This window comes from Balaenoptera physalus (assembly GCF_965194825.1).
Source record: "Balaenoptera physalus genome assembly, chromosome: 4".
Lineage (NCBI taxonomy): Eukaryota > Metazoa > Chordata > Mammalia > Artiodactyla > Balaenopteridae > Balaenoptera > Balaenoptera physalus.
This window is the reverse complement of record NC_138891.1, coordinates 29,559,249-29,584,027: the sequence shown is the minus strand read 5'-3', so window position 1 is coordinate 29,584,027 and position 24,779 is coordinate 29,559,249. Positions and strand designations below refer to the sequence as shown.

Genomic DNA, 24,779 nt, shown 5'->3' with positions numbered 1-24,779 from the left:
CCGTCCCCCCCTTGATGAATGGGAGCAGGGGGAGGCGTCACGTGCTGCCGACGCGGGCGCCCATTGGTGTGCCCGCGCTCCCCCCGCCCGCAGCCGCCGCGCCAACGGAGGGCGCGCCGAGGCGCCGCGCGCCTTTCATTGGCCCGCCCGCCTCATCAATCCCAGGTATTGTAAAGCGCTTGACATCCCCTTTTGACAAACAGGGCTGCCAGGAGTAGCAACTTTTTTTTTAGCCAAATTTTTTCCCTCTTCTTATGGAAAAAAATTTTTGCCACGATTTCTTTTCCTTTTCGCATTCATAGACATTCTCTCTCCTCTTTATCCGTATCCCTCTCCCTTTCCCTCTCCATCTCTCTTTCTCTATCTTGTCCTTCTTCAGACCTGCTCTTAGCTGAGCGATTAGCGACTTCGGGCGTCTCCGAGAACAGGAGGCGGGGATGGGGCTGGTAAACACTAAGCTAAGGCACTTCCAGAATGTCCCGATTCAGCAACTCTCTTTTCTTTCTTTCCCCCGTCCCCGCCTTGAAGGGCAGCAAAGGAGGCTTTTGTTATTTGCTCCTTTTGAAGTTCGCTTCCCTCTTGCTTCGTCCCCCTCCTGTTTATAATTTAAGATCTAGGGAGCACACAGGCACACCACTTTCTCTTTACCAGAAATGTGATTTCTCAGGATAACCGGTTGCCTCGATTTTCTCACTGTTATCAAATCAATCAGACCTCCTGCTCCCTCCTCCCCCCCGCCCCAAAATAAGCACAGGTGGATGAGAGCTCCAACTTTCCAGGTTCAGGGTTTTTCGTTTTTGTGGGGTTTTGTTTGTTTTTTTTTTTAGCAAATTGAAAACATTGTTGCCGAATTTTTATTTTTTCCTTTCCTGTGATATTCTTTTCTTTTCTCCCTTTTCCCTAGTCTCCCTTGTCTGCCCCCACTAACCCCTCTCTCTGCACTCCTGTTCCCAACCCTGGCCCCTTTCATTCAGGTAAAACTGTAAATTTCCCAACACGCCATTGTTCTTCAGGACTGCCCAAAGCTCCCTAGAAATCCCCGAATACTTTTTTTGGTATTTAAATCTCCGATAGATAGGACCAATGTAAATTTTGTGACATTCAAACCTTTTCTAGTTCACAAATCAGTCACCCTTGTCACAGTTATTGAAATTCCGCAACTCGCCACACCAGGACGGTGGAAAAAGCGGGCGCGGTCTTTGTTGCCGACCAGGCTTTTGATCGCCAGAGAAAATTTACTTACCTTCAGATGAGTGAGCAGAAAAAGAAATAACACTCCCTTTGATTTAGTTAGGAAAATGCAGACATTTGGATTCAGTGCAAACATACAACACTCGCTTGTTTTCGCGATGCGGCCCTCGATTAACCTGTCTTTGCCCAGCGCAAAGTCTATTCAACAACTGCGCGTAGTTGCTTTTTGTCCCGTCCACAAAGAGCCATTGACTATATATTAAAATGATTGTTGAAAGGTAGAGGAGTATGGCACTTAAAAGCAGGGGAAAAAAATCCCTGTGACTCAATCAATTAAGGCGAGCAACATTTATGCATTTCAAAAAATGCATGCGGATGCGGGGGGTTGGGGGATGAAGGTTACATTTCTCCGCAGCTCTGTTTAAAACCCAGCAGCCCAGGCCGAGGGTTTAGCTGAAGCGTCTGCATATTCATTAGGTCTAATTATTTTCTAGTAAGGAAAACACAAAAAGCCAAGAGTCGGAATCCTTCAATTTGCCCTTTGTTTCTAACTTCATTTGGCTTCTTTGCAGCTGAATCACAGCCCTAAACTCTTTTCTCAGACAAAGAGACCTCAACTCATCCTTTCACAGGCGGCCCCGTTAGGAAACTCACCAGTGCCTGGGCGAGAGGAAAATGAAAATGAACATTTTTTGCCCAGTCGCCTGTTCGGGCTGCACAGGCTGGAAGAAGGCAGGGTCAGCGTTGGCCTGTCCTCCTTTCTGGTTTCCTGGTCTTTTCATCGACTAGATTCTCGCTTGGGGCTGGCGAGCTGAGCTGCCCTTTCCCTGGGCTCTCCCTGCTCAAAACTGGACTTCTGTTAGCTGGGATGGTTTCCTGGTGTCTGAAGGAAACTGGCTGAGCATTTGCGCTTGTTGTGCTGGGAAACAGAAATTTGAGAAAGAAAAAAAAAATCAAATGTTCGGTCCCCAGCAACAAGTCTGAGTGCAGCAGCCCCCGAATTCCCTGCCAGCTTTGAGTGGAACCAGGATGGGGAATGAAGGCAAAGGGCTGGGGCTTGAAGGGTGGTTTAAAAAAAAAAATGTTATATACTTTGTTTTTAAAAAAGATATATCGGAGCCACTCAGTCTTTTCTGCTGCCTACAAGGGAAATTTGGATCCTGCCTCCACTGCCGTTGTAAAACTCTTATCTGCAAGGAGAAGCTTTCTCTAGAGGCTGTACTGCTTTCACCAGGGAGAACAAATCTTGAACCCACCTCTCCTGCCTTTCAAAAAAAAAAAAAAAAAAACAAGGGAGGGGACCTGAGGGGAGAAGGGTAGCCGCCGTTGGGAGGGGGGAGAGGGGAAATAATTCTTCAAAAAAGAAAAGTCAGTCCTCTCCTCTCCTGTTCGTGGAATATCCAAGGGGGACGTTGACAAGAGGGTATTTTTAGGAAACGCGTCCAAATATACAGAGTAAGAGTGAATGTGAGAAAAAAAAAGTTGTGGGTTGTAGAAGTTATCAAGTGGGATTTGCGGCGCTCTCTGCAGGAAACGCAAGCGGCTCCAGTTCAAAGCCACATGCACCAACGTGACATATAAGCCATTAAAATATCATCCTGACGGCTCATTTCTGCTTCATCATACATTCCCTAACTGCTTCCCGAAAGCTGGAAAAGGAGAAATGAAAGATGACCGCCTCGCTGGAACCACAAAAGAGAGGCTTGGAGGGTTTTGTGGTCCCCCTCAGCCACCTCAAAGTGATGTGCAGAAATGAGGCGATCCCGGCAACAGGTGGAGCGGGGTAAGTGCGTGAGTCCGGGGGGCAGACAGACCGGACCTGTACCCCCAGCAGCGGGGTAGGAAGCACCCTTATCGCGGCCATTGGCACCCAAACCCCACTGGGGTAAGAGGCCCAGCTAGATTTTTCCCCCAACCCCTCCCTCCGTAGCCCCCCAACCGTGGGTACAGGCCCCACCCCGCTGACACTGAGGGGAGGAGGGGGCCCTTCCGCCGAGAGGCTACGCTGGACATGAGTCCATCCCTTCTTCTGGGGGGCGGTGCAAGGGGGACGAATGGGGCTCCCACTGGCACGCGGACCAAGGGCAGCTTGTTGCCTGCCCGCCTTCCCTCCCCTCTTTGTAAATCGCCTGGGTGCCCCACCGTTGGCCCAAGAAGGGGAGTCATGGCCCAGAGCTTCCCTCGCCCCGAGTAAGCTGGGCCCGCGCAGGAGGGGGCCCCTGCAGACAGCTTCTCCGTCCTGCCCCCGAGAGGATGGCAGGGAAAGACTCGGCTTCCCCTCTCCAGGGTCAAAGGAGCCAAGTTACCCCAGCTGGCAGCAAGATGATGGAGCTTCTCCACCGCAACCTGACGGGGGATGCCGGCTGGGTCAGCTGCGGGGCCCGCATCCTCGCCTTCGTGCAGTCTGGTCCTGCCTCAGGACGCTGACCGCTGGGATCCGCTCTCTGCGCGCGGCGGGCTGTGGGTTTGGGACTTGACTTTCTTTCTCCGGGATGCGAACGAGGGCTATGACTAGCTCTCAAAGGAGAAGGCCGTAGCTACCTGGGATTCTGGCCACTACCCTAGACACATAGAGGCCCTGGAAATTAGGGACAAGTGGGGCGGGAACAGAGTCAGGCTGTGAAAGAAAGCTAGAACTGCCCCAAAGGGAAAGTTTGGGGTTGATGAATGGTCCATGGGGACATCTGGGAGCCAGCGAGGTCTTCGGAATGGAGAAGGGGCGTTGGAGGGGCTGCAACTTGGCCTGCACCGTCTGCAGGAAACTCCCTTTGGATCTCAAGGTCATATTTCTACCCCTTTTCCGACAGCATTGGCCTCAGAGCGGCCTGCGAAGAGGCACCATGTTCCCTTCCTCTGTCTGGCCATCGACAGTTTTGTGGGGGGGGGGGGGGCTCAAAGGGACGGTTAAATGTCCAGGCTGATCCTTCAAGCGACCCACTAATGCAGATTCTATTCTGGGCACACGGAGGTCGCCCAGTCTTCAGCCCCCAGCTGGAGGAACCTCAGCTTTTCCCTCTAGGGAACAGAAGAATGAGAAAAGGCCGTTGCACAACCCAGCCTCAAAGCCCAAATTCCTGGTGTTTGAGGGCCCGATGAAGGGGAGGCAGGGAGGTTCCGGGTGCAGCTGGCGACAGCAGGCCACGGGCAGAGGCCGGAGCCGTTTTGCCTTTAGCCAGGGAGCTCCCAGACAGCCTGACGGGCCCCTGCTCTGCACCCGCCCTGCCGGCTGAGCTGTGGCCGAGAGGCGGGCATGCCTTTGCCGGCGCTCCTGCGGGTTAATCAGTGTGGAGCAGCGGGGAAGTCTCGGGGACTGAAGTCGCTGGCTTGGGAAGCAGGCTGAAGATGACCTCTGACCTTGGGCAGGCCTGCGCCTGTTAGGGCGACCCCACAATGTGCAGGCTTGGTGTTCCCCCAAAAGAAAAATGATGCCTTTTGCCTGTACCCACTGGCCCACTTTCATAGCTCTCCCCCAGCACGATCAATTACTGAAGCTCATTGGCACACTTTTCTTGTCTCAAGGGAAAGAAGGCAGATTCCAATAAGTCTCCAGGTTGTGCTCCTGACTGGTGATTCAGTGCCCAGGGCTGGTGTGAGGAGACAAGTCAGGAGCAATCATTCGGGGAAAACCAAGCTGAGCATTTTCAGGGCTTTTATATCCCTGGGTTGGCAAGGATCTCAGGTCCAGGGGCCCAGGGACTGCTCCTAGATTCTCTCACCCCTCCTTCAGCGAGATGACTGGCTTGCTAAGTGGGGTCAGAGTTTGAACCAAAGGAGAAGATATTTACCCGGGTTCCATGCACAGGCCCGGTGATGGAGCTGCTACAGGAGCAGTTTAAGGTTGGTCCCAGTTGCCTGCCTGAAGTCCAGCCTCTGAGACATTTGTTTGCATGCCTGTGGGTTTATAATGCACAAAAGATTGTCAGGACCTGGGGATAGAAGTGACCCAGGCCTCTTAAAGGGAGGGCTCGAGCAGCATTGTAGGTGTGGACAGAGTTCTTTAGGGAAACTCACACCCATTTCCCTCTGAAGCAAAAAAGTAAATTCTATTAGTTCCAACCAACCAGGACTTTTCCTGTGCCAGACATCCTGCCATGAGGAAATTTTAGAGCAAGGACACCCAGCACGCTGCCCTTCTGTAGGAATGCAAAGTTGGGCTTTCTTTCTTTCCTGATTTGTGCGGGAAGGAGCTTATTACCTTTGGGGACAGATGCTTTTTGGTTAGAAAGAATCGAAAATAAATAAAACCCTCTGGGAAAAGGTGAGTCTAAACCCCTACTCCCACCCCTCAGGCTTGGACCCAGAAAAGAAGGGAGAGTGAAAGGTGAAAATACCTAAGCTAGTTCAAGCCCGGGTTGGGGGTTGAGGGAGAGAGAAAGAGATCTTTGAGCATAGAGAACTGGAAAGTCTTTGAGATAGCAGAGGCCCACTTGGATTTGGCCTGTGGTTCAACAAGTTAAACAACTGCTTGTTCTGTGGGCTGGAGTGTCAAGACAGGCAGACGTCCTCATTGACAGAGAGCTTGCTGTGTTTGTCCAGCCTGAGACCTTTTCAATGACTGTTTGTCTTTCTAGGCCAAATTGAGGTTTGGGGCTGGGTGAATCGCCTCTGTTTGGCTGTTCCACTGCTTTCAGCTTTGCCTGACAGATGCAGAAGTCCCCAAGATGAGTTTAAGGTTTTAAGATGACCGAAGGCTGGGTAGCTCTATCCAAAAAGTGAATTTGATAAGGAATGCAAATATTTTGGGGGTGGGGGTGGGTTATTTCTAAGCTGCTTAACTAAAAAATGTGGACAGCCAGGACCAATTGATAGAAATAATCTCCCCCCAACCCCAATCTGATGAATTTTATATTCACTTTCAAAAACCAACTGCGATGGCTTCCAGATGGGTGAGGGGGCGGAAGCCATGTGAGGGTTAGGGATTCCACACCACTTTGGGCACAACAGGAGCTACATGCCTGCAAAGAAATTCCTCTCCTATCAGTTCCAACACTTACAACTCAATTTTTAACCTGCTAACCTCCCAGAGGACACCCAGCCCTCCTTCTCACTAAACTCAATTAATTAATGAACTTAAAATGATGGGGGCTTCTCAGATAAAAATGTTTAAATTCTGGAGTGAGAGACGTTTGAACACTGACTGACTGAAAGTGTGCTTAACTCTACCTGTAAGGGAGATCCACAAATAAGTTACGGATAAAAATCTAGTTGGGAAATGATGATTTTTAATATTTTTTATCACCCAGGACATATTATTTTGCAGTAAATATGGGTAGTTCCCAGCAGAATTCTCTTCTTTCACTTCCAAATTTGAAAATAGTCAAAGAAAACACTGAAAAGGTCTTCAGACCAACACTTTCTTTCACTCATACATTCAGGCCACACAATCTTGCCATACGAGCATGTAGGAAATCGTTTAACTAGTGACTGTCTCTCTTTTCTTCCCAAACAGGCTCAAAGTCAGAAAATGAGATACAAGACTTCTTTGGTGATGAGGAAACGAATGCGGCTTTACCGAAACGCCCTGAAAGAGTCAAGTAAGTTAATATCCTCTTTCTTTTGAATATTGGTTTGCTGAAGTTATTTTTTAAGTAGGAAGTTATTTTCATATTTTTTTTTGACTTTTGGTTATGTTGGTTGTGAGTTTGGGGGTGTTTCTTGAATTCCAATGAAACTTAGAACAACACCTTGGTGTTTGATGCATTTGCACACAAATCAGCGACACAACGTCCCACCAGCAGCCAGCTAAGCCCCCTCAATGTCTACTCATCTGGACGTTCTAGAATTAATATTTGACGACTCTCTCATTGAAACAACCACCCCTGACCTTCTGCAGTTCCACTGTCACATTATTCTATGACATATTCATCTTGAATTCATTTCCGGACGATTTGATTGGAATGAGGTTTGACATGTATTGGCTTCCATGAAAGGAGCAGACTTTGATCTTGGTGATGGGCTTTACATGATATGCATCGTCTTTACCAGGGACACCAGCCTTCCGCAATGTGGCAACCACGATGTTCCCACAATGTGGTGTCTGAACAGGGAGTGACTGACAGCCGCTCTGTCAGGAATACCTTCATTGTGAAGAATTTAATTTAATATTCCATTTAGAATAAGCATATGATTTAGGGTTGGGTGTTTCCCCTTTCAGGCATCTAGTTTCCCTCATTTCAACTACACCACCAGCTGACGGTTGCCTCCAAGGTATTCCCTTGTTGGTAGGAAATGCAACCTTCTTAATAAAAGTTAAATGGACAACTTAGGAAATGACTCTCTCCTATTATTTTGGGATGATTTGATGGCAAATTCCCTAGAGAGATGTGGTTATTATGTAAATTCCGTTGTTTTAATTCCTCAGTGCTGTTCTGGAAGATCCTTTAACAATGTTTCCTAATCATTTGTCAAATGATGGTTTGCTGGGAAATTAAATTTTATCCAAGCATATTTTCTTTCATACGTACTTCCATTAATGATGATTAAAGCCCAAACTTCCATAGAAGAGGGGAGGAATATCTTCCTTTATCTTCAAAATCCTGACAGATCCCTTCTCCTTTGTACAATGTGGGCATGGACCTATGGAAGGCTCCTGGGGCTTAAGTTGTTATTTTTTTCTCCCGCAAGACTAGAGACAACCTCTCACTGTAGGAATCTTGAATTCTGTCTGCGAGTAGCCTACGAAGGGATTTGCCCTCTTGTTTTGGATGGTACCCTCGCCAGAAACAGGGAAGAAAGGATTGAACAAGTGACTGCAGACCTAGATGCACAATATTCACGCAACAAGGTTTGTGCTTGGCCAGGCTTTGTACAGTGGCCCTCAGCTTCTGGGATCCTGGCTCAGGCATAAGCTGCAACAGATAATCATCATTTAGCATTGTTGAAAAGATGAAAATGGAAAAAATATCCCAGCTATTGATCTGAAATCTCCCCCATTGTTTTCTTTCCAAAGAAAGGAAGTCAGACATTCCCCCACTTAAGCCAGTGATGTGAGGAGCTATAACAGATGGTAGGACCACCAAAATATATTTCTATACAGCAGGACTAGGAAATTACTTTAGTTTATGATGTTGCTTTGTCACAGCTGAGGTAAACAAAGGTGCTTAGGGCATGATTCTGAGGTCTGGAGGGTTGTTTGGAGTCTGGTGGTGGAACTTGCTCCAAATAGGCCCCCATGAAAACCCCCAGTGGTTCTTGAAACTCTGCTGAAGATCTCTGAGCTGCAAATGTATCTCTTTTTTTCTGCAAATCAAGCAGAAATGTAGACTCAACAATGCCATAACCCCCAGCATGGTTAGGAATAGAATGGTTCAGCCAAACATTTGGTATTGGGGGTAAGTGTGGTGAGATAACTTTTGAAAGAAAAATTTTGAGCACCACTGAGGGACACCACTACTTAGCCTGCCCAATGAATAGTCAATGAAACCTGGAATCCTTGCTACCTGGGCACTGGAAGACTCAAAGGAATGGCCCTGAAAACTAAAATATGCCTCACTGACGTCAGTGCCCCATCTGTCATCTGTGATAAGCTGGATACTGCTTTGGGGCTTATTTCAGAGATACGCCTTGAAGACCCTTATGTAATCACCCAAAGTTCCCTGTTTATAAATATTAGTGAGTAAAATGGCTTTTTTGTCTCCCTATCTCTGTCCCTGAGGAAATGTCCCTCTGGGAGAATGCTTGGTTCCATTGCTGTGTTCAGCCAACCAAGGTGTGAACCACGTGGCTCTAAGGCACTTGCAAAGATTAGGCAACCTTAGTGACCTTAGGTCAACTGACCCCTGACTATTCAAGAAGCATCTCCCCAGGATGGGTCCAGATGTTTTCAGTGCTTCAAAAGAAGTCTGCATCTGGGAAGGAGCTCCATGGGGCCAGGTTACTGTCGGTGAATTTGGCTGAATCAGATGTATCTGCCCTTTCACTGTTGGCACAAAAAGCCATACACATGTTCAAAGCTTTTCAAGGGTAAACTTATCAAGAGAGACTGTGTAGTGCAGTAACAGTCTATTGTATATAACCTCTGCTTCTTATCCCTGGAGTCTGTGGAATCAGTGCTTAGAATTCGGGGCGGGGGTGTCCCACAAATTTGGATGGGAAAAAATGCATCTTTATTTTCGCCACCTTCTAATGGAATGTTATAGCTTTCTTCTATTATGAGTGTGGGCAAAAGGCACGGGATTATTAAAGTTCACTAGCTTCACCAGGTTTCAAAAGGGTCCACAACCTAAAACAACTTGAATACTCCTGTTCTGTACTGTTATTCAAAGCTTTTGATGCGGGTGTGGTCACGGTGTATATATTAAGTGGTTCGTTTTTGTGCAAATCAGAGTTTTAATGGAAGCCAAAGTAGATGGTTAGTTTGACAAACATCCTGAACAGTAGGTTGTAGATTGCCAACTTTCGGATGGGAAAGAAAATATTTTCACTGTTGGACTACTGCATCAGTGCCCCCGCACTTAGGCCTCAGTGCTGCAGGAGGAGCTGACTAAGGTCTGTGTTGATGAATGGTTAGGAGAAAGTGCTGGGCAAGGGGTCCCAAAGAGACCCTTGGTTTTTGTTGTTTTCAGAACCCTTCATGGGTTTGCCTAGACAACTGTATCATTCAAGAGACACCTGTGCGGTGAGAAGCCTTGAAACCAGCGCTTTGAGGAAGGGAAAACAGGACAGGAAAACAGAGAGGAGGCACCTGTGGGCAAAGGGGATAAATCCCAGAAAGCGAGAGTGCGGGAGAGGGTGAAAGCCAGGAAAGGAGACAAATCCTCCAAGTCTAGTCTCAACACTGCTGTGTGGAAGCCCTTGGTTTCCAGAGCAGAAGGGCTTCAGCTGTCAAATGCTCTCCTTCAACTTTTTTTTTTTTTTTTTTATGCTAACTCAGCATCTATTGGTAGCTTGCTTAAGCTCTTCCGGCCGGAGGAGCAAAAAGACCTGGACTTGTCAAAGCCGAGGAAAATTGTTGTGGAAGTTAATCCCTCGCTAAATTGCGGCCCTGAGCCAGGAACAATGCACTAAATGAAGAAAGGCTCAAAGAATCTGCCAACCATTATAAATAAGTTAATTATTTTTAAAAATTTAAAAGAAACCCTTATTTACTGACCAGGAAATGTTTAAGAATAGTTCTTGGTGCTGGAGATGGCTGGGGCAGCTCAATCAACTTCATCAGAGTTCCTTGTAATCTGTCCAAACTTCTCACCTCTGCTAGGGGAGCGGGGTCTTTTACTCAATCCTTCAAACTTCTCTTAAAAACCCAAGTCTTTCACTGCTTTGAGGGCGCTTTCTATGGCTGCCGGGGAGCCCCGAGAGAACTTAGGTTGGCATTTTCGGCTACTGAGTGCAACGCAGGCTTGAGGGCCAGCAGCACTTTAACTCGCCGGGCGATGCAGCCGGCCCTAGCCGGTCGGCACAAACAAAGGACACTCCCCCCTGTTTATGCCACACTCGGCTGGTCCAGAACTGAAGGTTTCTTCCACCGGCCGATCCCCACCCCAAGAAAGCGGAACCCGAAGCCCGGGAGGGCATCCCTCGAGAGGAGGCCGTGGCCCGAGGTCGCTCTCACAGCCTGGGCCGGGAAAGGTGGCCTCGGCTCTAGGCAAGCGAGTAGAGACAGAGACTCCGGCCGCGGGCAACAAGTGGCCAGAGGGAGCTCAAAGTGGAAACGATTCTTAAGTTCCCTTTCCCAAAGGCTCCGCCCGGCGGCAGGGTACAGAGCTCAGGACCGCACTTTGACAGTGGGAGAGAGACCTGGGGTGAGGACCCGCTTCTCCTCGCTGCGCTCCCCTCGCCTTTATTTCTCTGGCCCGTCGCCCGCGGGTCGGTGTGATTTGCGGCGGGAAGGATTCTTAGGCCCTCTTGGGCGGGCGGTGTGGGTTCGAAGCCAGCCTCTCCCAGGTCATCACCGTCTCCGGCCCCGTCCTGGGGCTCGGCTCAGGGCCAGATTCTTGGGTCCGCCAGTCTCTGGGCGCTCCAGGCACCCGGGAGGAGGGGCCGGCAAGGCTAAGTGGGAAGAATGGAGTGGGGAGAAGACAGAGGGGGAGGGGAGAAGAAAGGATCCAAGTAGGAAGGCGAAGTGCGGTCAGGGGGTTCGTGGAACTGAGAGCGAGAGCTAGAGAAAGAGCGAGAGCGAGAAAGCTGAGCGACGCGAGAAAATTTGGAAAAGCGAGAAAACAAAATTAGGCGCAAGGACTGTTAGCCTAGGATCTCCCCCGCTCCCGGCCTCCTAGTCTGCAGCCGCCTTTCCTCCCTGGATCCCGGCCCTCGCCTCCTCCCGACTCCCGGGACAAGCTGCCGAAGCAGGCCGCAGTCCCCGCGCTCCGGGTGCTGCCCATCGGCCCCGGCAGGGCTGGGGGGTCCGGTCTGCCCGGAAGGACATTACGTGCAGCGCAACGCCCCCTCCCCAAAGCCGTGGGGAATGGAGGCATAACCCAGCCCCGCTCACTTCCAAGAGCGGCGAGGCAGAGCAGATCTGCCCAGCTTTCGGGGAGAGAAGGGGGAGGGGGCTCACGAGTAGAGAAAAGAATCCGTGCCCGGGTCAGAGCGCATGTGCAGTAGAAGCGCGAGCTGGGGGGTGGGGAGGGGAGCGGGAGCAGTTGTGACTCTGCGTGTGTGTGTGTGTGTGAGTGTGTGTGTGTCCCCGTGCTGAGGGACCTGTCATCGCTGACGTCGGACCAGGACGCGGGCCAATGGGCGACCTAGGCGATTGTTCCTCTCGGCGGGCCCGGGCCACGGCCCCGAATCTCTATTCACTTCCTCACGCGCCCCGCTGCTGCCTCTGTAGTGTACAGGATTTCAAGTAGGCATTAAAGACTGATAGAGAGGGAGAAAAAAAAGTCTCAACCCAAAACTTGATGGGGGGGAACTTTGCAGAAGTTGTCTATGGCTGTTCTTACCCCTCCCCGCTGTCAGGTGACGGTGGCGTGAGCGCCCCGACCTAAGGAGCTCCGGGGAGTCCCGGCCGGGATGCAGCAGGCCTCCCTCTCCCAGCCGAGCTGGGCGCTGAAATTCGTATATATGGCCGGAGCTCTTGGGCACCACCACCACCTACAACATCACCACTTCCCCCACCTCCACTCCCCCGCAGGGCTCCGCGGCCCCGAGGGCCCGGGGGAGTTGGCCGCCAAAGCGCGCTCGGAGCGCCAGTCGGACCCCTTTGGAGCAGAGCCCAGGGACACCCAGCAACCCACAGCCTCAGCATTGCGCACCCCACTGCCCCTTCCACCCACCCCGCCGCCACCATCACTCTCCTGCTCATGAAGCGACAGGGGGCTCTACCGAACAGCCACCCAGCCGGACCGCGGTGGAGGCGCTTGGCCTCGCGTTGTCCACCCGGATCGCTGCCGCCGCAGTCTGGCTTTCGGTGCCGGCGTTGACCCCCGAGGCCGTGGTGTGGCTGGGCTGGGCCTGCCCCCTGGGGCCGGGTAGGACTCTCAGCCCTCGCCACCCGTTCTCACTCGCGCTATTTGTCTCAACAACAGGTAGCAGCTCCGGACACCATGGCCCCCAGCTCGCTGCCGCCTCCAGCCCCTCGGTGTTACCGGGCTTTCACGAGCAGCCTCCCCAGGTCTCCCCTAGCTGCACTTTGAACGGACTCCTGCGTCTGGGGCTCCCCGGAGACATGTACGCACGGCCCGAACCCTTCCCGCCGGGACCTGTGGCCCGCAGCGACGCCCTGGCAGCTGCCGCAGCCCTGCACAACTACGGGGGCATGAACCTGACCATGAACCTCGCCGCACCCCACGGTCCCGGCGCCTTCTTCCGCTACATGCGCCAGCCCATCAAACAGGAGCTCATCTGCAAGTGGCTGGCGGCCGACGGCCCCGCACCCCCGCGCCTCTGCTCCAAAACTTTCAGCAACATGCACGAGCTGGTCACGCACGTCACCGTGGAGCACGTCGGAGGCCCTGAGCAGAGTAACCACATCTGCTTCTGGGAGGAGTGTCCGCGCCAGGGCAAGCCCTTTAAAGCCAAATACAAACTTGTAAATCACATCCGCGTGCACACGGGCGAGAAGCCCTTCCCTTGTCCTTTCCCGGGGTGTGGGAAAGTCTTTGCTAGATCAGAAAATCTCAAAATACACAAAAGAACTCACACAGGTCAGTATTCGCCACTGTCTGTCTCGTTCGGACCCTCTGGGGAGGCAGGGGGCCTCTTCCGGGCCCTCGGAGCTGGATTTCCTCAAGTTCCACCTGGGCGGAGAGGGGGGATATTTTGGTGTTTCCATGAGCCAAGTTCATAAAATATTAATTATGCCCTTCATTTAGAATCACAGAAGTTTCCTGAGGCTGTGTGTGGGAAGGATAGTATGAGATTTCTGCTCTGGGGGTTGTGAAGGGGATGCTCGGGTTTCTGTGTGTGCAAATGTGTGGTCCCTGCTTAACGGAGTTTGATTTTAAGGTATTTTAAAGGGCACTGTTCCCCAAAGTTGTAAAGACATAGGAACAATTTAATTTTTCCCTGTCCCTTTGGAATTGTGTGAGGTGCACTCTTCCAATAGTCAGCCTGACAACCTGACTGCCACTTGAAGTGAGAGTGCACCAGGCCCTTAGTGACTTCTTTAGTATTTGAGGGTCTCATGGGCTAATTTTGCCCCTGTTTTGGAGCCTTGGTGACCCACACTCGGGACATTTCACAAACCCTCCCTTTTGCTTTAGCAGAGACCCAAGGAGACTCATTCACCTTAAATGTCATTTACTGAGCTGTTAAGTGAAATGGGGACATGTGTCAACCACATCTGTTAGTTCTAGTTAACAGAAAGAAAATGAGCCCTCTCAAAAGCCTGCGAAGTTGAACTCCTCTGGCCAGAAGCATCTCTAATTAATGCAATTGCAAGGAGAAAGTTTTCACACTTCCCAGAACAGCCTGTGAAGTTACATTAATTAGTTTAGCAGCCGGATGTTTGTACTCTTCTTAGCTAGGGTTTTCTTGCCCTCGCTTCCTCAAAGTTTAAGAAGTCAACATCTCCCCTCTTCCATTTTGGGTGCGGGAGAAGGGGACCGATGGGAGAGACAGAGAGGATGAAATAAGTTCCAGCTTGGTGCCCCACTTCTACTCCCTGGCACTCTGCCTTACGCACCTCTATTCTTGGTGAAAACATCAGCAATTATTAGAGTCAAAGAACTCACCCAGGTTGGCACTACCCGGAAAAGAAGCTTGCTAAATCCCACCTTCTCCCCCCAAACCCTGCAGTCTTGGGGAAGGTCCCTGGCCAGGACATTGGCACACTCGGAGGCCAGATTAAAGTCCACTTTTAAGTCTCCTACTTTATTTCGGAAATGTATAGTTTTTCTGAGCTGTTTCCGGGATCCCCCCCCCCAACCTCTCGCAAGCATTTGTCCCCCCACTCCTCCCTCCCTCCGATTTTTATCCAGGGGAAGAAGGAGAGAAGTGAGACCCAGATCGCCGCCCTCAGGCTCCCTATTCATTGAGCTGGCGGCCCGCACCACGAAGGTAGACTCGAAGTCCTGAGCCAGAGTAGGAACTCATTTTTAATGACAGGGGGGTTTTAAACAAACTTTTACTGCTCTTTGCCGGCCTACTGTTTGAAGTCCGTGAAGCAGAAAATGGTTAAATTCTCAGTGCAATCGACCTACAGCAGAGAATCAAGTTCAGTGCGCCCGAGCTGGCTCAGGTTTGCGTCTATTCAGAACAGAATTCTAAGTGCATCCTTTCCCTTTCCACTGGCAATCCTGATTCAGTATCACCGGAGTTAAAAAAAAAAAAAAAAATCTACAGAGCCTCTCCTGCTCTGGCGTTTCCCTCAAACCCTCCTCCTAAGTAATGAAAAGAGGAGAAAACAACAACAACAACAAAATGTTTCTCAAATGGCAATAGACCTCACTACAAATTATTCATGAAGACGGTTCTCGATTCAACAGGAAAATAATTGCCTTTTCAAATATTAATGGCGTTTCATTTCCTCGAGTCGCGGAAGTGGCGAATAGGCTGCTTTCTCAGGAGTTGAGATTTTCCGGGATCTGAATCCCGGGCCTGGCTTCGGAGGCAGCGGCTCCGATCCCACTCCGAAAGCTTTCGCTTTGCGGCGGTCACAGAAATCCCGGAACAATGGTGCCGCCGCGAGGGAGACGCGGGCCCGCCGCCCATCCCGGGACCCCTGTGTTGGGGGCTCGCCCCACTCTCCCAGGCAGTCGGTAGAGGGAGGTAGGGCTGGGATCCGAGGCAGAGGAGAAGAGACCGCGCCGGGGCGGAATGCTCGCGCAGCCCGGCCCAGCCACAAGTGCGAGAAAATGGCGCGAGTCGAACCGCCCCGCCACTGCCAACTTTGTCGGGCGGGCCTGGCGCCGGGCCGGGGCAGAGGCCTCTCGCGGCTGCTGAGGCTCTAGGGGGAGACCCCGGGCCTTTCAGGACTCAGCCTCAGGCCCAGGCTACTCAGGGCGGGCTGCGGGGTCCCGGCCCAACCCTGCTTCTCCACATCCATCCACCCACCCACCTAGGGCTCAGCGCCCAGATCTGGTGGGAGGGAGAGGGCGGGAGGCTGCGTGTTGGGTGGGGCGGGGGGTGTGCAGAGTTAGGCGAGGAGTCCGGGGCTCCTCCTGCTGCTGGGAAGAGGCCGGGAGGGCGCGGGGGCGCGGCCTCACCTGGCCTCCCAGGGGCCTTGGAACTTCCAGGCTGCCCATATCACCTTCAGTGCCCTGCTTTTTTCGCCTCAGTACCTCGTCTGGGACGAAATCATTGTTTCTGTTTTACATGAATGTCCAACAAGGCGGTCGGTCACAAGATGGGATAAGTGTGTGTGTGTGTGTCGGGGGGGGGGGAATACTTGGGGGGTGGCAATCAACCTCAAATTCTATTTCTCCTCTGTTGTCTTAGCAGATCTTGCTTTCTTTTGCAGGTCCTGAATTACATGGTTCTTGTAAGTGACTTTAGAAAGAAAAGACAGAAGGAAGGGAGGAAGAAAAGTTTTAGTTTTGCAGATGCCAACAGGGATCAGAGGGGAGAAAACAAGGGGCACATAGGGACATAGGGTTTATTCTGCATCTTTCTATTTTTCTAAATAAAACTGTACCGGTGTGCCGAGAAACGGCAGATGCCAGCACTGTCCAGTGTTCCACTGTACTAACAATACTCCTGCAGCGGGAGGACGCAGCGGCCGCGCAGTGCAGGAGCCCTGGGCTTCTAACCCGCTGCCGTGCGGAGGCGAGGGTTGTTCGTAAACCTCTGACTCTGCCTAAGCCTCAACAGGACTCGGGAGTAGGGGCTTTGTTTATTCAAACCTGCCCCAAAGCACCCATCTTTCCTGGAAGCGGCGGCAGAAGCAACCACAAAGGCAACATTCCACCAGCCGGGCATCTCTCCCTCCTTAGCCAGACGCTTGGTAGTCTCTCCCTCAACCCAGGGCGCCCGGCAGCATCCATTTGTTGCAGCACCCGGACATTTCTTTCTCTCCTTCCTTTAGCATCTGCAGCTCCAGAGGAACCTGGGCTTCCGGGTTCTTGGGGTCCTTTCCTCCCCCACACGCTAGCAAATCCAGCCGGCGGTGAGCTCCCGGATTGGGACTCTGTCCTCGGCCAATATTTCCACCCTAGCGCGCGCTCGCGCCTTCCCGCGGCTCTACAGGGCATCACACCACTGATCAGAGCCCCTCCCGGGCCTACTCCGGCTGCCCGCTTGCCCTCCGGTCCGCGGAGCCAGGCCTCGCCTGATCGCAGCAGCTGCGCTCATCCTGAAGCCACCGCGACCACGGGTGCGATCGCGGGAATGGCCCCGGATCCCTCTTGGCCCGGGCAGAACCTGCCTTGCCGGTTTCTCGGCTCAGGCTGGGGAGGCCGGACCGTGGGCCATGGGTGGTCTAGGGAGGCCGCTCGACCTTTCACAGTCAGTTCGGACTGGGAGAGCAGGCTCTCCGCGGCGGAGTCTCCGGGAAGCCGCTGGAGCAGCGTAATAAAATATTATTGCCGGCGCGAGTATCTGGAGGGATCCCGGATGGTTTAGGCAAGATTTGAAGAATGCTACTAAATGTTTGCCCTCAGGGGGTAGAGGGGAAGGGGGAGGGGGCTCCATTCCCCGTAAAAATCGCGTCTGAAGTGAATTGCTCGGAGTACCTTTCCCTGCAGCACGAATCCACGTTATGCACATGCCGTGTGCATCGGCTGCGCATCCTTAAATTATTCCATCGCTTTGGCGTTTACACAAAACCTACTTTAAGAAACAATTTGGGCCAGGATGTGTTTGGGGTGGACCGCTGGGCGGGGAGTGGGGAGCAAAGACATTTGGCTGGAACAGCAATTTTGAGCAGATGCGAGCTCCTCAGTCAACTCTATTCTCCGGGCAAAGGTGCTTCTGGCTCCAGGTGGAGAAAATCTGGAGGAAAACAACCGGAGTGGATCAGGATTTTCCAGGAAGGAAACTCGACTAAGATGGAGTCTTTGTTGCTCCTGCTCCGTCCCCTCCCCCAGGTCCCGGCGGGAGAAGGGGAGGGGGGGAGGCGTGCAGGAGGGAGCTCAGGGGGCGCGCTCTGAGCGGCGAAAGGGGGTGCCGGGCTTGCGGCGCCAGGGAAAGAGGTTTCCGAATTTTTTGGTGGCTCTCTTCCCAAAAATGGCAGAGAAATTGGGGTAGGGTAGTGAGGCCGAGCCGGGGCCACAGCCCACCAGCACTAATGTCTCTGCGTTGCCTCCACCAGGGGAGAAGCCCTTCAGGTGCGAGTTCGAGGGCTGCGAGCGGCGCTTCGCCAACAGCAGCGACCGCAAGAAGCACTCGCACGTGCACACGAGTGACAAGCCCTACACGTGCAAAGTGCGCGGCTGCGACAAGTGCTACACGCACCCCAGCTCGCTGCGTAAGCACATGAAGGTGCACGGGCGCTCGCCGCCGCCGCCCAGCTCTGGCTACGACTCGGCCACACCGTCTGCCCTCGTGTCGCCCTCGTCGGACTTCGGCCGCGAGCCCCCGGTGGCCTCCTCGGCGGCGGTGGCGGCGCGTAGCGCCGACCTGAGCGAATGGTACGTGTGTCAGGGCGCGGGCCCCGCCCCCGCTGCCCCCGGAGCGCCCCCAAGCCCCGCGCCGCCACCTGGCCCCGCCGCCGCCGCCGCCGCCTTCGGTACTAGGGTTGCTGCTGTGGTTGCTGCTTCCGCGTACCCTGACTGCCAGGTCTAGGCCGGGTTATTGAGGCTTGAAGAGAGAGTGAGGAAGGAAGCAGGGAAGGCAGGAAGGGAGGAAGGTCACCACTAATAGTTGTTAGAGCTCAATGAATATGCTGATATAATGCCCATTGTCTTAAAATATCAATATGGTACCCATATGGATTCTACAGTCACATCCAGCACCCACCCACCACCCCCACCCCGAGACGCCCTCATAACTGGGTAGCTTGAAACCAGGGTTGGGGTAAAGAAAATAAAAGAGACAGGCAGAAGGTAAACAAGAAAACATATTAGGAGAGTTTCTGTGCAATCTTGGCAACTGCAGTCGGCAAAAGTAACACCACGAAGTCCCTGTGTGGTTCACAGAATGGGAAATGTTTTCCTCGAGGCCTGGGCCGCCCCGACAGCCACCCCTACTCCGTTCCCAGCTCCCAGTCGGAGCCTCCTCGGAAGTTCCTGTGGCGGGAAGGTGGCAGAGGGAATTCCTGAGCCGTTGTCTTCCGTCCTCTTTCCTTCCTCTTTTGCCTCCCTACACTTCCCCTCCCCCAGCTATTTAAATCCCAGATGCAAAAATTTCCAACTGCTTCTATAAAGGAGATGATAGGGAAGAGAGGGGAGGTTCAGCATCTTCCCTAGGGATTTTATGCCCCTTCCCCAGAGACTGGCCCAAGCACACAGAGACATCTGTCTGCCTGTCTGTCTGCTCTGTATGCATTATATACTCGGGGTAAGAGGGGAGTCCAAACAACAGGAATTACAGACAAAAGAGCGGTAAAGAGGCTTTAGGATTCAATGCTCTGAGGCCTCCTCAGACCAATCGCCCTCTCCTCACACCCCACAATTGTTGAGGAGCTGCCTGTGGAATCTTTTGGGTGCTTGGCATTGAGGGTGCAGAATGGGCCAATGATGTCACTGAGGCCAGGCCTCCACAGCAAAGGGATCCAGCTTAGGCTACAGTGTCTGGACGAATCACATCAATTCTGTGATGGTCTTTGTCAAAAATCACACAATGTTGGTCTTAGTTTTAAAAAGGCCGGGGGGAGGGGAACAAGAGATGAACTGCAATAATAAATGTTTTAAAGGCAAACACCCAATGGGTCTAGATTGAATGTGTATTTGATATGCTGGGTACCAAATCCCCTGAAAAGGAACCAGATGTTGGGGGCAGGGAAGAGAAAAAGTCTGTGCAATTGTTGCCAAGGGGGGAAAAATTCAGGGCCTGGTTCCCAGTCTGTCACCCTCTGCAGAGAGGATGGTGCTGCTCCAAATTCTTGCTAAGATTTGGAGTGGGGGTGGGGGGAACGTGAATAAAATGGAGGGGGAGAAAGTTTTGGTAGACCCATCCCACTCCCCTGAGAATTTGGAGATAAGTAGGGGTGTGGTACTCCTACCTAGGGGGAGCCCCCAAAGAGCTCAATTTAAAAAGCTGAGCCCAGCAAACAAGGCCTGATTCTGCCACTCTGCTGGATTTTCTTCTGTTCTTTCCCCTTCAGACACCATTCGAAGATTCTCACTCCTGCCCCGTGGCCGCACACTTCCATCAGATAAATAACGTCCTAACTGGAGAGGGACTGTTTTCGTTACTCCTAATAAAAACCAGAATCTTCCAAATACATCCTTAGTGAATCCGTCCTTGTGGAAGGGTGTCTGCAATCCCCTTCCCGCCCTGCCGCCACTACAATAGGGCCCAGAGGCCTCCTAGCCAAGGGCCCGCGGTCGGCAGCAAACAACTCTTTCCCATCGGGAAACACCCGCCCCACCGCCAAGGTGCAGAGGGCATCTGGGGAACTTGCTTCTTCTGAAGATGTTAAAAAATGTCCCCCTCTCCAAAGAGGACTCCTTTCTTTCTCTTCTGTTTCTAGGCCCCATTTTGCCTCCCACCCCCATCCAAAATAATGAAATAAAATAAAAATGCGTAGTCGGTCACTAATCGCCTTTAATTTTTCATTTGCTTGTTACAGATGTCCTCCGCGTTGCTCGCAAGGTAATCTCGCCCTGCGCAGCTGAGCGCCCGCATCTTGCGCCTGCGACATCAAAGGGCCCGCGCACAAAGCAATGTTTCTTCGCCACGGTGCATCTTCATGGTAAGTTAGGATTTCTATGGCAATGGGCAAGTCGCACTGAAATCCTGAAAGGCCGAGCCTGGAGCCCGTCCAGGCTTTTCATTAAGGACATAATATTTACGTCTAACAGGCCTTTTTTCTTGTGTATACAAGTATATATTTTTGTTTGACGCGGACTAAATCATTTTCATTTAATTTCCGGTAAACAAAACCCACGCGAATGGGCACTTGTTCCCGATCATAATAAAAATGGATAATAATGTGAGGGAAGAAAAGGGCCGCTTGAATCGCCGCTCAGCTCCCTTTGTTTCTGCTTTCTGCGGTGATCAGAGGGCGCATTTGGGTTTGATGGCGAGTTTCTAAAGGCGAGGAAATGGTTTGTAAGAGGGGAAAGAAAAGGAGAAAGGTCTAATCAAGCTCGGGTTGTTCAAAGAGTCGGGTTTTGGGGTTGAAAGTGTGAGTTGGACGGTGCATCAGCATGCCGCGTTAGGCTCGCCATGGAAATGCGCGCGGGGAGCGGCCGCTTCAAAGGCGGCACACTTCACTGCAGACACTCTATTAAGATACATTTGCGCTGACCTTTGCTTTCACGCCATTTAATACTGTCACTGTGCTCTCCAGTATATACTTCCTCCTTAGGACCTGCCTCGCCAGCGTTTAGGGGTTCACCTGGCACTCCGATGGGGGCGGGGGAGGGGCGCTTTGGCAGCAGGGAAGCTTTCAGGAAAGGGAGGAGCCAGACTCGTGCATCTTGACTGCGCCCTAAAGAGGCTCCAGGGTCAGAAGTAAATAACTTTAGGACGAGCTCAGAAGCTTAACAAATGAGCATCCCCAGCTCGGTTTTGTGCCAAGTGCCTCTCAGCATCTTGAGCGTGTTGGAGGCCTGAATTTCAATGGGACTTGGGGGAAGGAAAGGAGCCACCCTGGATGAGTCTGGGGAGTGCAGACTGTGCCTTTGGGACATTTTCACTCTGGCCCCCAGCCCAGCCCATTCTGCCCCTCTATCCCGGAAGTTTCTCACAGACCCCCAAACTTGTTTCTCCACAGGGTGGGGAGTATGGTACCCCTCAGGCCTGCGCTGGCCCTGGGCACAGACTCAAGAGCCCAAGGCCAAGGGGATAGGGAAGATGGCAGGAAAGTTAGAAGTCCATGTTCCCTTAATTGTCTTGTTGTTTATTTTATCCAAGTACCCCAGTGAATAGGGGAAAAATAAACACGGTGGAAAAAAAATCAAACAGTGGAGTCTTCTTTAGTGCCAGTCCTTGTGGTTGAATAAAAAGGATGGTCCGCTTTCTATTGAGCTGAGAAATCTTTGAAGTGGGAGTTATTATCTGAGACATTCCTGCTTGTCGTCCTAACAACGCTGATGAAACGTAAAAGGTTCTTTGTCAGCGATTTGTTCTCCTCTCTGTCAAACTCCCTCTGCCCCGTTAGTTTCAAACCGTTTCTAAAGAGATAAAATCTAACTTTTTTTTTTTTTTAAATACATGCACACTACACTAACTGATAACTTAGGGCCAAGTCCTGCTAAGGGAAAAACAAAAGCAATGCAGAGACATCAGGTCCAGAGCCTGCGGAGGTGTGCAGATGTTGAGGGGCCCTTTGCCCAGGCTCTGGGACAGGAGGGAAAGAATGCAGAGACAGGGCAGGCAGAGGGTATACACCCTAAGCCTACACTGTATGTCTGCTTCTCTCTTCTCTGGTCTGCACTCAATTAGTCCAAGTCAGGTCACCTAGAGACCCCTCAAGCTCCCAATATTCTTGCTCCGAATCCTTGGAACCAAGGCTGCAGCCAAGCAATTGTTACTATTTCCTGCTCCTTCGAAGACAATCTCTGCTAAAAATAGACCCATTGTGTGTTTCTTCACACTAGCAGCAATCAGCAAGCTCTTTCTGCCATTAATAGAAAGGAGAGTGGCTTGAGGGAGACAGACATTTTTATAATTTCCTGTTTTCTTCAGAATCTTGGCAGTTGGAGTTCAGAAGGTCCACGACCCCAAAGTGCATGCAAACGCCCCCCTCCCATCCACATGTGCAGTTCTTCATTTCATATTGTGCCCAAGAAAGAAACTTTCACCCGTCCAGCTTTCCCCAAACCTTCTGATGTAGTTTTAAAGGTGGTTTAAATAAACAAGGATGCTCCAGCCTCCGCACCCCGTGTGTGCTGACTAAATGATTTGTAAAGAAGTTTCCCCAAGCTGTAACCCATGCTGTTATTATAGTTGCTACAAAATGTTGTCTCTTATATTGATTGTTGTCTCTTATATTGATTTTATTTGTTTACTGGAGGTCCCCATATGTTTGTTTATATTGCTAATTTATGGGACAATGTAATGATTGCAATGAATGTGAATTATACAGACAGGCAAATGTTTTGTAATCATAATTCACACACGCAAGAACGCCTGACTGAAATCTTAGACTATTTGGTACCCTCTCTAGCCACACTGTTTGTGATTTATCACCTGTCCCCTTAGCATCCTTAAATTATGAACTAACTTGAAAGAAAAAAAAAGTTGTCATGTATTTGACGGAAAGTGATTGTTGAATGAAAACATAGTTGAAAGCTGTGGTTTAATCTTGCTGTAAATATGTAAAAGTGAATTAAAATCTGTGATTCCTTTTCCCTCCAAAGGCTTTTGTGTACATGGAGCTCCGTCTTGCTATTTTCTTTGGAAATAAACGATGTGATGTTCCCCTTCCCCTTTTGAATCCGAGTGTCCTGTTACTGCTTCATCATCTTGGGAGAGATTTGGGGCCCTTCCGCAGCATCCCGTCTTCTTCCCTGCCTTCCCTCGGGGCTTCGCAGAGACAACTCTAAAGCCTAGTTGTGCGCGGCAACAAAAACACAGGGACCCACCTAAGCAGCCTTCGTAGAGAAGACTTCCCTCGCTCCCAATTTCACCCCAATGGCACTGGCACTCATTAACCGGTTTCCACTGCGGAAGAGAAAAACGTAAAACCATGCTCGCAGTGTCTTCCGAGAAAGGCTGCCTTCCGCGGCACCGCGCACCCTCTCACAAACCACCTCTGACTTCCCAGAGAAATGTCTGCTAGCTGGCGGGAATAAAACAAAGAAAAAGAGAGGGCGGGCTGGCTCCAAGCCTTCCCTAAGCCCTGATGGGGTACCTCGGGCACAGTTGCCCGCAGGAGTCTTCCCAGCTGGACGCTCCTCTCTCTGGGAGTAGCGGATGCTCAGACCTCTCGACTCCCTACTCCCTGCAGAGAGCTGCGAAGAGCCAAGCCCTAAGACTGTGCGGCTACAGCCCACAGGACTCTTCTCTGACCCCGACTGGGAGACTGGGCTCTTCAGTGAGTTTTAGCATCTGACGCAGAAGCTCTCTTATCCGGCCCGGCCACTGGAGAAATTATTTCAGATGTATCAGAAGCACCTGAACCACCAGAGCCTTGCTCCACCCTCCCTTGTGGTCACTGAGCCTCCGGGCGCTCGCGTGCCGGGCTCCCTTGCTCCTACTGCGCAGGCGCCGCATCCGCCTGGCCGGAAGAGGGAGAAGTTGGGTCTCCAGGGCCTGGCTGGGGCTTGGGATGCTCTGAGTGGGAAGACGACGGCTCTTGGGGGTCTGGATGCTAGGTTCCCTTCGAGAACACCTGGGAGAACCAGCTTGTAGGGCAAGGGCGGCAGGCCTGCAGAGAAGGTTGCGGGAGGGACCTCAGCGCGCAAAGGTGCCAGGGCGACGCGCGGGTGTGAAAAGAGCGGCCCCGAGGGGACGCCCACTGGAACCGCCGCGACGCGTCCGAGTCGGTGGGCGCCGCGAGGGAGGAGGTCCTTGGCCATTAGTCCTGGGATGAGCGCCCCCTCCCGTCCCTCTCGCCGAAGGGTCCCCCTCCTCCGGGTCCGGGACCAGTTAGAGGAGCCTCTCCTGCTGTTTGGGTCCCCCCGCCCGGCCTCTGTGGGAGAGCGCACTCCGTAAAAACCTTTCACTGGCGGAATCCTTGTGGTGGGAGCAGGTGGGGATGAGAAGGGCCCCGGGCACCCCGGGCCAGGGCTCTTCCAGGCTCGTCGCCGGATCCCGCTGCCTCCCGCCCGCACGGCCGCCCCAGGAAACGTCTGCCAGAGGAAACGTCCGCGCCTCCAGCTGCGCCTTCGCACCCCGCCTGGGACCGCGCTGTGCCGCAGGGGCACCGGGGAGTCGCGGCCCAGCCGTCCCCGAGAGCCGAGAGGAGAGAGTGAGGAGGGCCGCTGCCCTGTGAACCTCCCAAGTTCGAGTTCGAGCCGAGGAATCACGGGATGAGGAGAGGAAAGGGGAAGTGCGCTGGGACACCTGCGCGCCGCTGCCCCTAAGAGTTCTCGGGCTTCCTTCGAAAAGTTATTTTTGGCAGAAAGTTGAATGGTGTGGCCTTTGGCAGAGGGGTGAAGTCACTCTTGCCCGAGTGCCCATGGCTAGCTCACCCTAGAGAAAACCTCAAGTGTCCTTTG

General features: G+C 52.2%; 2 protein-coding genes across 7 annotated transcripts in view; one reads left to right on the top strand and one right to left on the bottom strand.

Annotated features, from left to right (window-relative positions):
* The window catches only part of LOC309660538 (uncharacterized protein), a 701,196-nt gene that overhangs the window by 333,896 nt on the left and 342,521 nt on the right, over positions 1-24,779 (bottom strand). The gene's annotated exons all lie outside the window — the stretch shown is intronic.
* On the top strand, positions 15-23,053 carry ZIC4 (Zic family member 4). Of its 6 annotated transcripts, none has more exons than XM_082461293.1 (6): positions 27-2,974; positions 3,478-3,651; positions 6,641-6,725; positions 12,657-13,274; positions 17,819-18,137; positions 20,240-23,053. In XM_082461293.1, coding segments are annotated over exons 3-6 (1,008 nt in total). In that variant the 5' UTR covers positions 27-2,974; positions 3,478-3,651; positions 6,641-6,655; the 3' UTR covers positions 20,241-23,053. The 6 variants fall into 6 exon arrangements, with proteins under 6 accessions (XP_082317415.1, XP_082317419.1, XP_082317416.1 ...); XM_082461290.1 differs by having other exon boundaries at positions 3,478-3,655; XM_082461289.1 differs by lacking the exon at positions 3,478-3,651 and having other exon boundaries at positions 15-165.